General features: G+C 41.9%; 1 protein-coding gene across 1 annotated transcript; it reads left to right on the top strand.

Annotated features, from left to right (window-relative positions):
• Positions 1–222: 222 nt before the first annotated feature.
• On the top strand, positions 223–12,580 carry arglu1a (arginine and glutamate rich 1a). The gene is made up of 4 exons (XM_042494667.2): positions 223–791; positions 5,148–5,373; positions 8,442–8,525; positions 10,077–12,580. Exons 1-4 carry the CDS (start codon positions 460–462, stop codon positions 10,239–10,241), a joined length of 807 nt encoding a protein of 268 aa, XP_042350601.1. The 5' UTR covers positions 223–459; the 3' UTR covers positions 10,242–12,580.
• The last annotated feature ends 16 nt before the right edge of the window (positions 12,581–12,596 follow it).

Below are 12,596 nucleotides of genomic sequence, written 5' to 3' on the forward strand. Positions count from 1 at the left end.
TGCCTGTCACCTTTCTCAGTTTTCAAAGGGTTAAAAATGATGATATACTTTTCAAATGTACTCCTTTTGAGAAGGAGAGTTTGGGGATTGTGTGACTGTATGTTTGACCCATAGACTGTGTGGTTTGACCCCTGGCTGCACCGGGCTGCATCAGACTGCAGCTCTCGTCGGACAATCCCGAAGGCCGCCGGAAAATGCCGAAAGCTGCGGTGCCTGCCGGGAAACTACAAACTCGACAAACCGCCATCTTTCTTTATAGAGAGTTAGTAGGACAAAACAACAACCAGTTTTGAATGATTATCTCTCCAAAATACAATCGTTGAAGCAGTTGTTTTTGGTCCGTTGTTGTAAATAATAAGTTAACAGAGGAGCGGGTGAAAGAATTCCAGATATTGGCCACAGATAAGACATAAGACACAGTAGTTTGGTGTGAGCGCTCGACTAGCGGAGGTGGTCACCATGGGCCGATCCCGGAGCCGCAGCTCGTCCCGGTCAAAACACTCCAAAAGCAGCAAGCACAGCAAGAAACGGAGCCGGTCTCGGTCGCGTTCCAGAGACAGGGAGCGGTCCAAGAAGCGGTCCAAGTCCCGAGAATCGAAAAGGAACCGTCGCAGAGAATCTCGTTCTCGTTCCCGGTCCACGACAGCGTCGTCCCGCAGAGACAGAGCAGCCTCGCCGCCGGAGCGCATCGATATCTTCGGCAGGACGCTGAGCAAAAGGAACGCTCTGGACGAGAAGCAGAGGAAGGAGGAGGAGGAGAGAAGGATAGAAATGGAACGGCAGAGGAAGATGTGAGTACATTTTAATATATTACCCGGTACCTAAAATATTACATAACGCAGTTTAACTGCAAGATGTGCTAAGCTAATGCTAGGCTACGCTAGTATGGTTTAGTTGTATGGGTAGCGTTAGCTCTTAGCATTAGCACGCTAGCAGCCAGAGCATGCTAACGTCAGCTAGGCTGTACAGGGCCTGACTACCTGACCAACGTTGCATACACAGGGAGGATTATTCCTTATGCCAGAGCAGAGAGCTGGACCTAGGGATAGCTCACCTGCTAAGCTCCTTCAGCTTAACTGTTAGTTAAACTGTGAGGCCAATCGGAATTCAAATTGCAGATATTAACTCTTTAAAGAGTAAATTAATTTCTTATCAGAACATGGGAAATGGGCTACCCAATGATTCAAATTTTAGTAGGAAATAAGAAAACATTTACAAGAAGGTGAAAATGTGAATTTATCAAAATAAGTGAAATAACGAACATTTCCCATGAAAGGGCAAAATTTAAAAAGAAAAATTGTTATTTTTTGTAACCTAATTCTAAGTATTTAACTATAATACTTCTAAATGCAGTGTAATTGATATTTGTTCTTGCTATTTAGTTTTATAATGATTTTCTTTGTCTTTTAACATAATTTTCAGGTCGTTTTCTTGGCACCTTTAATTTTTTTTGTCATATTTTGTTATTTATTTATTTTTTTTCAATTTGCTGTTTAAGGCCAAGTTGTTAATTTTATGTTTTCCCATGTTTTTAATAAAGCCAGTTTGGTCAGGTTTTAAAGGTTAAAATGGGATTAGGCTCATGATGCCCCACATTGCACCAAGGTGTGGTCTTCTTTGAGTTGGACTTTTGGGGAATGCAGCCCAAATTGGGTGGTTAATTCCATCTAGACTAAATACTGTATTGAGACTGGCAACTGTACTGTAAATGCCAACTAGTATCTGTGACAAGTCCCTTTGCAGCATCTTGTATTAGCAGGAAATGTATAATAATGCAGAATAGGAATATGCTAGCCATTTCATGAGAAATTATTTACATATTGAGTGCATGCAATAGCATGTTATAGTATGCATGCAATAGCATGTTTGTTAATTACCCTTTCAGCAATGTGCAGTATATAATATTGAAACATTGCCTGGCAGTGCATCACTGGTTCTAAACAGTTACTGCAGCAGAGGAGTTAGTGCTTTAAAAGGTGCTGAAAAAAGTGCAACACTGTCACTTTTCTGCATCTTAAAGCACTGCAGTTGTAGCCACACATTATGACCACAGCCCGTTGATTGTCTGCTGGCAGGATCTGTCTGTTTGACAGGGAAGCGACTATTGTGAAGGTGTGTGTGGTAGCCAGAGGCACGAAGACACCTGAGATCTGAGGCGCTGCCCCACACCTGGCCTCCTGAGTGGCTCTTTTTTATTGCTTAATGGCCACAGGGCCATTTAACCAGGTATACAAACGTAAATGCCACTAAACAGAGAGTGGGTTGATAAGGAAGTACTCAGGCCCGGGCTGGGTAGGGTCTCTGGTTTCCCAGTGGCTGACTGAATGAAATCAGATCCAGGCAGGGTAGCTTGTGTGTTTACAGTTGTGCCAGAAGCAATGGGGCAACACACCTTCCAACCCTTAATAGCTTCCTGTTCAGAGTGGAGAAAAGAAGAATTTAAAAGCGTTTCCAACAGGTAAACAGGATGACAGGTGACCTCCATCAGTGTGCTGCTGCAGGCTCATTCAGGCCAACAGGGTACAAAGCTGCTACAGTTAGGCCAGTTACACATTTTTACAACACCTGGACTGTGCTGTGCCGTAAGGAGCCCACCCCAAGTTTGGCAATAACATTGGTGATTTTATTCATATTGTATTAAGGGCTTGGTTAAAAGTGTCACACACTTATGATGATATGTGGGAGATTAGAGCTAGTTAGTTAGTTCCCAAGATCCAAACCTTTGAATCCACCCACTCCACAGAGTTCAAGTTGACAAATAAGATTTTTTTTGTTGTAATTTCTATTTTTTAGTTATTTATTGAACCATTTATTCACCATTTAGTGCATACATATAACCAAATACAAAGTCAACAAAGCAATAATATTAGATTAGATATTGGATAAAAATAAGAAAGCAACAACAATAATAAACATAAAGATACATTAAAAAGGAGAAAAAGAAGGGAAAAACAAAAGACAATGAACAAACAAATTAACAAATAGAGCATTGATTGCTTGGGTTTAGTTACTTTTTGTCCTATCCTGAGTTTTGTAGGATAGGTTTGGTTTGGTTGTTAATTCTTTCTGTTCATTTGGCAATATGTCATGAAACAGTGGCTTCTCTGCAAGAAAAAAACCCAAAACATCTAATAAGTCTTATTTCTGATTTCAAGGGCTGGTCCTTGAAAGTGGGAGATTTGAATCATCAGTTAGAGACCCCTCAGATGACTGATATTACTCCAAGTCAAGCAGTCTTTTGCTTGTGAGTGTGCTGTGCAGTGTACTTCTTGGGACATTTTGGTCCCCAGATATTGCTGGCAAGAAGGTGCTCTTTACTTTCACGCTACTTTTTGGTCAAGGGAGTTGCGGACATGCAGGCAGCAGCACAGAGGGAGAGAGAGACTGCACTGTAAGGTGAAGAAGTGGTGAAATTACAGCTCACAGCAAGTTAAAACGATCCAGTCTCTGGCTTTTGTTTGATATCTATTGTCAGCAAAAATGTTGTTGCGCATTTCTGATCCATCGTTAGTGTTGTTAACCTGTTTACTATATTACCTGAATGCTGTTATCACAATGAATACTGAAAAAAAACTCAAATTGTTGAATGTTTGTGTTGCACTGCCAAATATGAGTCGACTGGCATAATTATGTGTTGGGGACATCACTAGAAAATTCTCTCATATATCAGGCAAAGACAGCCCGACTCAGAATTATTTATGTCTAATTGGATTTGGCTGTTCAATATGAATATTCTACTATTCATTCATTTTTTTCTCATATAGAGTTTGAGAGATTGAACAGGGTGTGGTGTGTTCAGGGTAGCAGTGAGATTCATGAGATATAGTTAAAAAGTCAAGCCTGCCCTCTGAGCTAAAGTGTGCTAACTATGCTAACGACCGATCAGAAATGCTCAACAACATTTTTTGCCGACACTAGATTACAAACAAAAACCACAGACAGTTGTATTCCTGTGAGTTGCTGTGAGCTGCAATTTCAGCACCTCGTAGCAGAAGGCAGAAAATATTGTTATCCCAGAGGCTGACCAGGCAAAGCCTCTCCTCCTCTGGACAACTGCCTTTGTCTCACTCACCCTGGTTCTGGGCCTGCAGCTTCCTGTACTGCAGAGCTGTGTGAAAGTGAAGATTGCTCACTCTTGCAGCTAATTATGGGGACTTCTCATGTCACCAGAAGTACACTGCACACTGACTGACAAAAAAAGGCCTTAAGGCAACAGTTAACATCAACAGCACAATCCAAAAACCAGACTGTTTCCTGTGTGAACACTTCATACTCAAAACTGCTTAGAAATAGTATGCAGATATAAAGTGATAAAATATTAAATCCACATCACCCACTCTTAGTTTGCTGTCACTGTAACACAGCGACAGACTCAACATCAACCTTGATAGCTCAGCAAAGGAGAGCCGAAACATTTAGGCTCTAACTGTTGGATGAAAGCAAGAACAGAAATGTAGGAATGACACATGCTTTAATGGAACGCAATGTTACTCAGGAGCTACAGTACTCCTGACACCTAAATATAGTGAAGGTTTAAAAAACGGCACTTTGTGTTCAGTTTCCTGCATGAGCAGACATTGAATCAGTTTGTCTGGAGGACAAATGTGGCCTGTGTGGTGCTTCTACGCCCTGACTGAGCGCTCGCATTCAATGGGGAGTGACCACAGGGACCCGCAATATTATGGCCCTGTGGTCGACCCTGCTGTGAGAGCACAGTGGAAATGCAAACAGAGACAACACTCCAGTATGCTACACCAAGCCAGTGGAAAAATGACACTAGACTCACTGTCAATCAAAGTCCAAAATGGTAATTGCAGTGACACCACGTCATTTACATTACAAAGATTGCTAAGATTGATATGAAGAAAAAGTGATGGGGTTCTTTTTCGGGAGTTTTTCCTTGGGTGATGTGAGGGTCTAAGGGCAGAGGGATGTCGTACACTGTAAAGCCCTCTGGGGCAAACCATGTTTTGTGATAATGGGCTCTATAAATAAAACTGACTTGACTTGACTTGATGCAGATTAAGTTTTGAAGAGAATGTGTCTTTGGTATGAGAGCAAATCAGCGTCATGATTTCCTATGACCTGTCCCTCTGTGTGTCTCCTCGTATTTCTCCTCTCATGCATTTCCCACCTCTGTCCTGCAGCCGGCAGCAGGAGATCGAGGAGAAGCTGATCGAGGAGGAGACAGCGCGGCGTGTGGAGGAGCTGGTCGCAAAGCGGGTGGAGGAGGAGCTTGAGAAGCGGAAGGACGAGATCGAGCGGGAGGTGCTGCGGCGCGTCGAGGAGGCAAAGCGCATCATGGAGCGGCAGCTGCTGGAGGAGCTGGAGAGGCAGCGGCAGGCAGAGCTGGCGGCGCAGAAGGCCAGAGAGGTAACGCTCGGTCGTTTGGAACGCAGCCCCTCCTTTCCCCTACATGCTCCCCAAACCCCTCAACCCCCTGTCCCCATCTCCCTCCCAGTCGCCTCCTCTGACTGGTGCCTTTAGGGGAGGTGGGGATGGCGGAGGTGAAGGGAACTCCCACCCCCTCCCAATTTACGTTTCAGACTGTAATCTAGCCATGGTACAAGTTTCACTGCAGTGAGGGTATATGCAGGAGGAGCCAGGAAGTGGTTGGCCTTTGGCGAAATAATAAAAAATATAAATCAAAACATAAAGAGCAAGAGGAAGCATGTCAGTCTGACAGCCTCCTGACTGAACATACTTCTGTTCATCCACTGAGCTGCAGCAGCTTAAGTGTCACTGTAACTGTTTATATGTTCATTTTTTACAATTTCATACATGTAAGATGAAAAGTTTGGAACTTTATACAGCATGCCCATGCTCATATCTCCTGCTTCCGCAAAACATCAATTTATTTCGCAGTTACTGAAGCATCTATTAGGGATTATACCAATTAATTGATAAATTCATCAGTCATTCAGAATTTAATAAAACATATTAAATTTAATCAATTAATGGGCTATGAAATGCTTTCAGAATATATGCAATATGTTGCTGTAAGCTTTGACTGAGTAAAAAACGCATTTGGTTTTGTTCAAAATAAGATTTTTTTTTTCAAATAACTATCAATTGATTGTTAATTTTACTGAATGATCAAATAAGGAAAGAGCTTACATTTTGCAACCCTAGCAACAATTTAGTCTTTTTGTAAGGCGACTATCTGTTTCATACTTAAAGGTGGAATGTGAATATAGCCACTGACAATTTTCACGTCACAGGGAATTACCTAACTTGCCAGTGAGAGTTTTGCCATGGTGGGGTTATAAACATTGCATCATCTTTGTCCCTGTTTTGGCTTGATCTTTCACTTTTCATATTTGCAAGCATTTCTGTATGTATGTGTAATAAAGAGCTCCTTTTTTAAAGATGACACTTCTGTTTTACAGCCACTGTCTCAGCACATCATTTCTCAAATTCCTAATATTGACAGCTAGTATATTAACTCTTTTAGAAAATGATTTTTTTTATGTATGGGGCTAGCCAAGCTTTAGTTTGAGCTCTAAGTAGAAGCCCAATTCTGTAGCATTCATTATTATACTTAACGGTCCCTAATCAGACATGTGTAAAGTTAGTCCAAGTCCCTGTGCTCCTTTTATCTTTCTTTTTTGACAGAGTAAGGGCAGACAGCTGTCTGACTGAGCCTGTGCCCCGCCTCCCCAGGCTTCATTAAGAAGCGGGGGTTTGTTTACACTACAGTAATGCTGTATTGTGCATGAGAAGCCCAGCAAAAGCCTAGTGACCCTGTCTTGTACAGGGAGCAGCCAGTGGCTCGGTACTAATAGGCTGAGAAATGTTGTCCGAGCATGCCTCCTTCACCTCCGTGCACTTAGTGGGTCACTCCTCTCCCGCCTTATGCTCTGTCTGTACGCTCTCTAAATCTCTCAGTCTGACACGCTGTTTACGGGACAGGTAGAGCTAGTTGTATAACCAAAAGGTCAAGATCAGCCGTAAAGCATTGAGCTGAAGTAGCTTCAGCTACATGTCATAACTCTTGTAGGAGTTTCTGAACCATGAGAGGAGATTTCCTGTCTCTGTTACATTGACGTTTAGCTTGTTGTTCAGAAATGTTAATCACATTTGTTTAATTCACAGACAGTTTGTCCTGCACAGGTTTTCTTTACCTCCCCTTACCTTCTTTTTAACAATCCTTGTTTTGAGAATCTTCTGTTAGATCTGCTCTTGGATACATAATGATGGAGCATCACATTTCCTGTTTCCTGTTTGACAAGGTTACCTATCTCTGGTCTAACCTTTTATCTGTTATTATTTTTTTTTATGATTTTATACATTTAAGAGCCTTTTCTCCCTATCAAAACCAAATGTTGTGTGTTTCTGTACTCATGACTTGCTTCTCCTATAGGGTTGCTGCTCAGACTGATATTGTTATCTGTAAATCCATTTGTGTTGTTTTTTTATTTTGGAAACACAACTTCCTAACTAGCACTTGACCCCGAGCTGGCCTGCAGCCTTTCAGCTCAGCCGTGACTCTTGTCCTGTACTGTAAGTGTACCGTGGTGCGGTCCTCCTCGAACACACGCAGACACCACTATGTCCTGTACTCTCCTCCACTCTGCTCCTGTCTCAGTGGGGACCGAGCCACTGTAAAGACAAAAGGAAAAAAACATTAAAAATGAACATGAGCTGTGGCTGCAGGCGCAGGCTAAGCAGTACAGAGATCAGAGTTATAAAGAGGAATGCTGCCGGCGCGGTATGGCAGAATCCCCCCCATACCTACCCACCCACCCACCCACCCCAGGAGCGCTTCTCTGTCTCTGCAGGGGCCACACAGTCCGGACGAGACAGTAAATATTCAACCGTTTAATGCCGAATGCTTTCACCAGTTGTGTAGGTACACAGGCAAGGAAAATGCGTAGGTATACGTGCATTGGTGAGCCAAAACTATTCCCTCCTTTATTTGTATCCTTTTTTCTCTTGCTTATAATGATGTTAAAAATCAGCAATTGTATTTTCCTCTAGATTGTATTGTCTGTCATTTATATCTGTCTTTCTATTTATGAGTGTGATGAGTGGGGTTCCCCCTTTTTCAGTTCTTGTGTTTAAATTTTAATGTCTTTCACAATAATGCCCTAGGTGTGGCTTAGCTTTTAATTTTTTCTACGAGGGTGTTAACAGCAGTAGAGGGAGGGAACAAAAAGTAGCGGGTTCATTTTTCCCCCACAATTTCTTTATGCTTTTTGCCCCCTCTTTGTATTTTTAAACCAATTCAGGCTGACTGCAAAGAATGCCACAGTGTGGTCATGTGCGAGAAGCTAAACAAACTTCTCTGTGGTGTAATGAGTTAGCTGTGTGTGTGTACGCGTGCGTGCTGGTGGCGAGTGTGTGACAATTAGAGGGCAAGCGTGTGTTTGTATGTACATAAAGTGCTCTGTGGCTGTAGCCTGTTCGTGCGCTAACATGGCACCGTGTCACCCGTCTAGGAGGAAGAAAAATCTAAGCGGGAGGAGCTGGAAAAAATCCTGGAGGAGAATAACCGCAAGATCGCCGACGCTCAGGCCAAGCTGGTACGCCCTGCTCTGTGCACAGCACTGCTACTGCTTTGCCAGCTTCTGCACACAGCAAGCCCAAGTCACTCATATTCATAACTGCATTAAAGGGATAATTCAGATTTTTTGAGGTGGGGTTGTTATCCATACACACTATATTAACCCTTTAAAACATTAGCAAATTGGCTTAATTTATTTCAGAAACACAGGAAGAAGGCAAAGGGCACATTTAAAAAGAAATGACCCAAAAATTAGCAAGAAAAACTCAAAAGTACAAGAAAATTACTTGCAAATGAGGGGGGAAGGGAATGAGGGAAAAAAGTGCTTAAAATTATAATTCTGTTACGTTATTTAAACAAACAGAATTTCCAGAGATGACATAGCGACATCGCGTTTCTTTTTCTGCTTTCAGATGCCTTTCACAAGTATTTCAATCTTTGAACCCTGAGCTCATTGAAGTTAGTCGATTTAGAAAGTTGTTTTTAAAAAGCTACGGAAAATAATTAGGGGGAAAAAAGCTTGGGGGGAAAACTAATTATCATATTGAAATATTTAAATTATGTTACAGAAGTACTATCATTTTTAAGCAATTCTTAATTGTTTCCTTATTTATTTGCCTTTTTACTTTTTTGTGCTAATTTTCAGGTAATTTTCTTGTACTTAAACTAATTTCTTGATAATTTGGGGTAATTTATTTCATTGCTCATTGCCCTATCCATGTTTTTTAAAGAGGTCAAACCATTTTTCTCAGGTTTCAAAGGGTTAAACTGATACTTTTTTTTTTTGGTAGCTAAAATTCGTTTCTTGGTGGCCCTCATCCACTGCAGTAGATCGCCTAGCTTTCACGTCAGACTCAGTGTGCTGACTGCCAGCTGCTTTATGTGATACACTGACTAACTCAATACAACAACCCTTCATCAAAAAATCACAACTATCCCTCTAATTGTTTTTGCATGCTCATCAATCACACACAAAATGACCAAATAGCACTTTTCATCTGCTTTTAATGCAGCACTTCAATGTTTAACGTAACACAAAACTGGCATTTTCTTCCATGATTTGCTCTTAATGTTTGCATCATATTGATTCCCACTAATTATTTCTTAAATTTAACCATCCTGATCACATCCACCGATAAATAATGTCAGTTTTAAGTGCAGTCAGAAAAACCGACACACGTAACGTCTGGTTTATGTGCTTTTAATGTCACTTATGTGTCTTTAATTCCAAATCTCTGTCCTCTGCTGATTGAGACCTCAAGGCTTTCACCACACCGCAACATGACCGAATAACTTAATAGTCCTCTGGCAGGAACCACTTGTATTGAGTGGCTTTGAATTGATGGTTATCAGCCTTGGTTAGAAATCCAGTGGCTTTTCTTTCCTGTTGGCTGTATACGCTAAAGTCTGGCTAATTTGTAAAGCAGTGTTTATTTGATTCAGGCTTGATTTGGACAAGCTGAGGCAGGAGTAAACAACTGCGGCCAAAAAAAGAGAAGCGGGCGTTTGAACGCTCAAAAGATGATTTTTTTTTCTGCCCCTGTGTGACCTCACTGTCTTTGTCCGACAGGCCGAGGAGCAGTTGCGTATTGTAGAGGAGCAGAGAAAGATTCACGAGGAGCGCATGAAGCTGGAGCAGGACCGTCAAAGGCAGCAGAAGGAGGAGCAGAAAATCATCCTCGGCAAGGGCAAGTCCAGGCCTAAGCTCTCCTTCTCCCTCAAGGCCGCTGAATAAGACTGCTCCCCCTTCGTCCACATGTCACGCCCTGCCTTCATCCCCATCCAGCTCTCCCTCCTCATCACTCAAACCCCCCACCCTCCTCCTCTGTGGAACGCTCGCTTCGTTTTGGAAGTGCCGAAGGAAGGCCGAGGAAAAGGGACACAACCCGGCGTGTTAACTCCCTGTGAAAGGCCCGCGTTGTCCCTCTCGGCCTCGAAGAGGAGGCAGCTCTTCGCCCTAGAAGGACCTGACTGCTCCCCCCATCCCTTCTCATCCCCACTGCACAGATGATTCTTGTTTGTGCTTTTTTTTTTCATTTTTAGGGAACTTGAACTTTTGATGTAGAATGCTATAACATGTCCCTGGCCCCATTAAGTCTTAACTCTGGTGTAACAGCGAGTAACTGTGCGCCTGTGCTCTTCTTACATGTCTTCACAGCCAGCAAACCACAATAGAATGCCAGTCCCTGATTTAGGAGAGTGTGTGTGACTTTGTCTAGTTCAGTCTACTGTAAAAGCTCGTGTGCAGCTTGGGAGTTGGCCTGTGGTTTTCCTGTTTTTTTTTTTTTTCTTTTTCTTTTTGAAATAAGGTTCCTAAAGTGGCTGACGCAGTGGTAACAAATCACAGCCCAGCCTTTAAAAGCACAGTTCACTTCCCGTCCAGCTGACAGCTTTGTGTCTTCCACCTACGTTACTTCCTTTGCCCATAAGCTCCATTCACCATATAAATCTACAGCCTCTTCTCTCCCTGCTCCAGCTTTGTACTCCATGTATATCATTTTTTAACCCTTTGAAACCTGGAGCTGCATCACTTTACTTGTGCTGCTGACACCTTTCACAAGTATTTAAACCTCTGAACTGCGAGCAGATTGGTTTGATTTGTTTTGAAAACTTTGGGGAAAAAGGGGCAATTAGCAACTTGGCAAGAAATGTTCAACAAATTGCAATATCATTATCATAAATTTAGAAGTTTTTTTTGTCAGGTTATTTCCCTGTTTTTTTCAACTTTATTTATTTATGTTTTATTCTTTTTTTTGTAATGTCTTTCCAAAACACAAATTATTATGTTCCACAAATTCATACTTAAGGAAAGCTAGTTTTAAAAAAATCTAGGGGAAAATAACTAGGTGGGAAAAGAAAAAGCTAGAGAAAAGTTGTATTTATAATTATCAGAAGTATGGTTTCAAAGTTCTGTTACAAAATTGTTATAACTTTTTTGGCAATTTTCCTGTGTCATTTGTTTTTCTAATTTTTTTTGTAAACTAATTTTCAGGTAATATTCTTGAACTTTTTACTAATTTCTGTTTAGGTGTTTCACGTAGAAGAGCAGAGCAGAGTTTTCTTTCGTTTTTTCAAAAATTAGGGAAAAGTGTCAAAGGAAAAAAGAATAAAGCTATGGAAAAAACTATTATCATAATAATATATTTAAAATGATGATACAGAAATATTACAGTGTAAAGCAAGGCTAGTTTGCCATGTTTTAACAATGTTTTCTTTTGTTTTTTTAAACTAATTTTCCTGTGGTTTTTACTAATTTCTTGCTGATTTTGGGTCATTTTCTTTTTTTGCTCATTGTCTTTCTGTGTTTTTTGAAAGAAATCATGCCAGTTTGCTCAGGTTTCAAAGGGTTAAGCGTCAGCAGCACATCGACCTGAGAGAAAAGCTTGTGTTCGATCTGAAGTGGCTACAGCGCAGGTGAACTCAGCCTTGACTCCCGAGCTGCCCATGACTGAACCACAAACCTACAGCAGGATATGCGTGTCGTCTCTGATAAAGGGGGCCTGTGGGTAACGGAGGAGAGAGGACATTTCCTGTATGATGTAATTTTATTAGCCTTGCTGTGATGTGCTGAGTCCCACTCCTCCTCCTCCTCCTCCTTCCCTCCCCCTCCCCGAGTTCTGATTGTGTTATGAAGTGGATCCGCAGCAAACAAAAAACCGTCAGTTATGGTAAATCCTTGAGTTTTGGGAAAACAGTGAAGCGTAGGAACACAGCCGACCATCCAGTCCGTGTTCTGTCCCTGAGTTGTGTCGTAGTAAATTAACTCGCCTGGGAAGTCTTGATTCGTTAGGATGGACAAGTTCAGGTAAGATAAGGTGTGAGGTCAGCAGCGGTGCCAGTGTGTCAGAGTGAATGAGCAAGAATGTGTGTGTATGTGTGTGTGTGCGCGCGCGCGTGCGAGCGAGCGAATGCGTGTGTATGTGTGTGTGCATGCATATGTGTGTGTCTGTGACGGACAGGCTGACCTCAGGTGGGTATAATGAATTTTTTGTTATGTTGTGGGATTTTGAATTTGTCGTGTAATTTCTCCCCAATTGTCAAGGGACTGAACAGTCAATAAATCCATTGAATGCCTCCGCTGGTGTGTGTG

The sequence above is a fragment of the Plectropomus leopardus genome, chromosome 10 (assembly GCF_026936395.1).
Source record: "Plectropomus leopardus strain MGB_pleo_1.0 chromosome 10, ASM2693639v1, whole genome shotgun sequence".
NCBI classification, from domain to species: Eukaryota; Metazoa; Chordata; class Actinopteri; order Perciformes; family Serranidae; genus Plectropomus; species Plectropomus leopardus.

Excerpts from the sequence above, each read along its gene's own strand:
- arglu1a (XM_042494667.2), top strand. The coding sequence starts at position 460 with ATGGGCCGATCCCGGAGCCGCAGCTCGTCCCGGTCAAAACACTCCAAA. Across the intron at positions 792-5,147 it reads ATGGAACGGCAGAGGAAGAT|CCGGCAGCAGGAGATCGAGG; the intron begins GTGAGTACATTT and ends TCTGTCCTGCAG. Across the intron at positions 8,526-10,076 it reads CCGACGCTCAGGCCAAGCTG|GCCGAGGAGCAGTTGCGTAT; the intron begins GTACGCCCTGCT and ends TTTGTCCGACAG.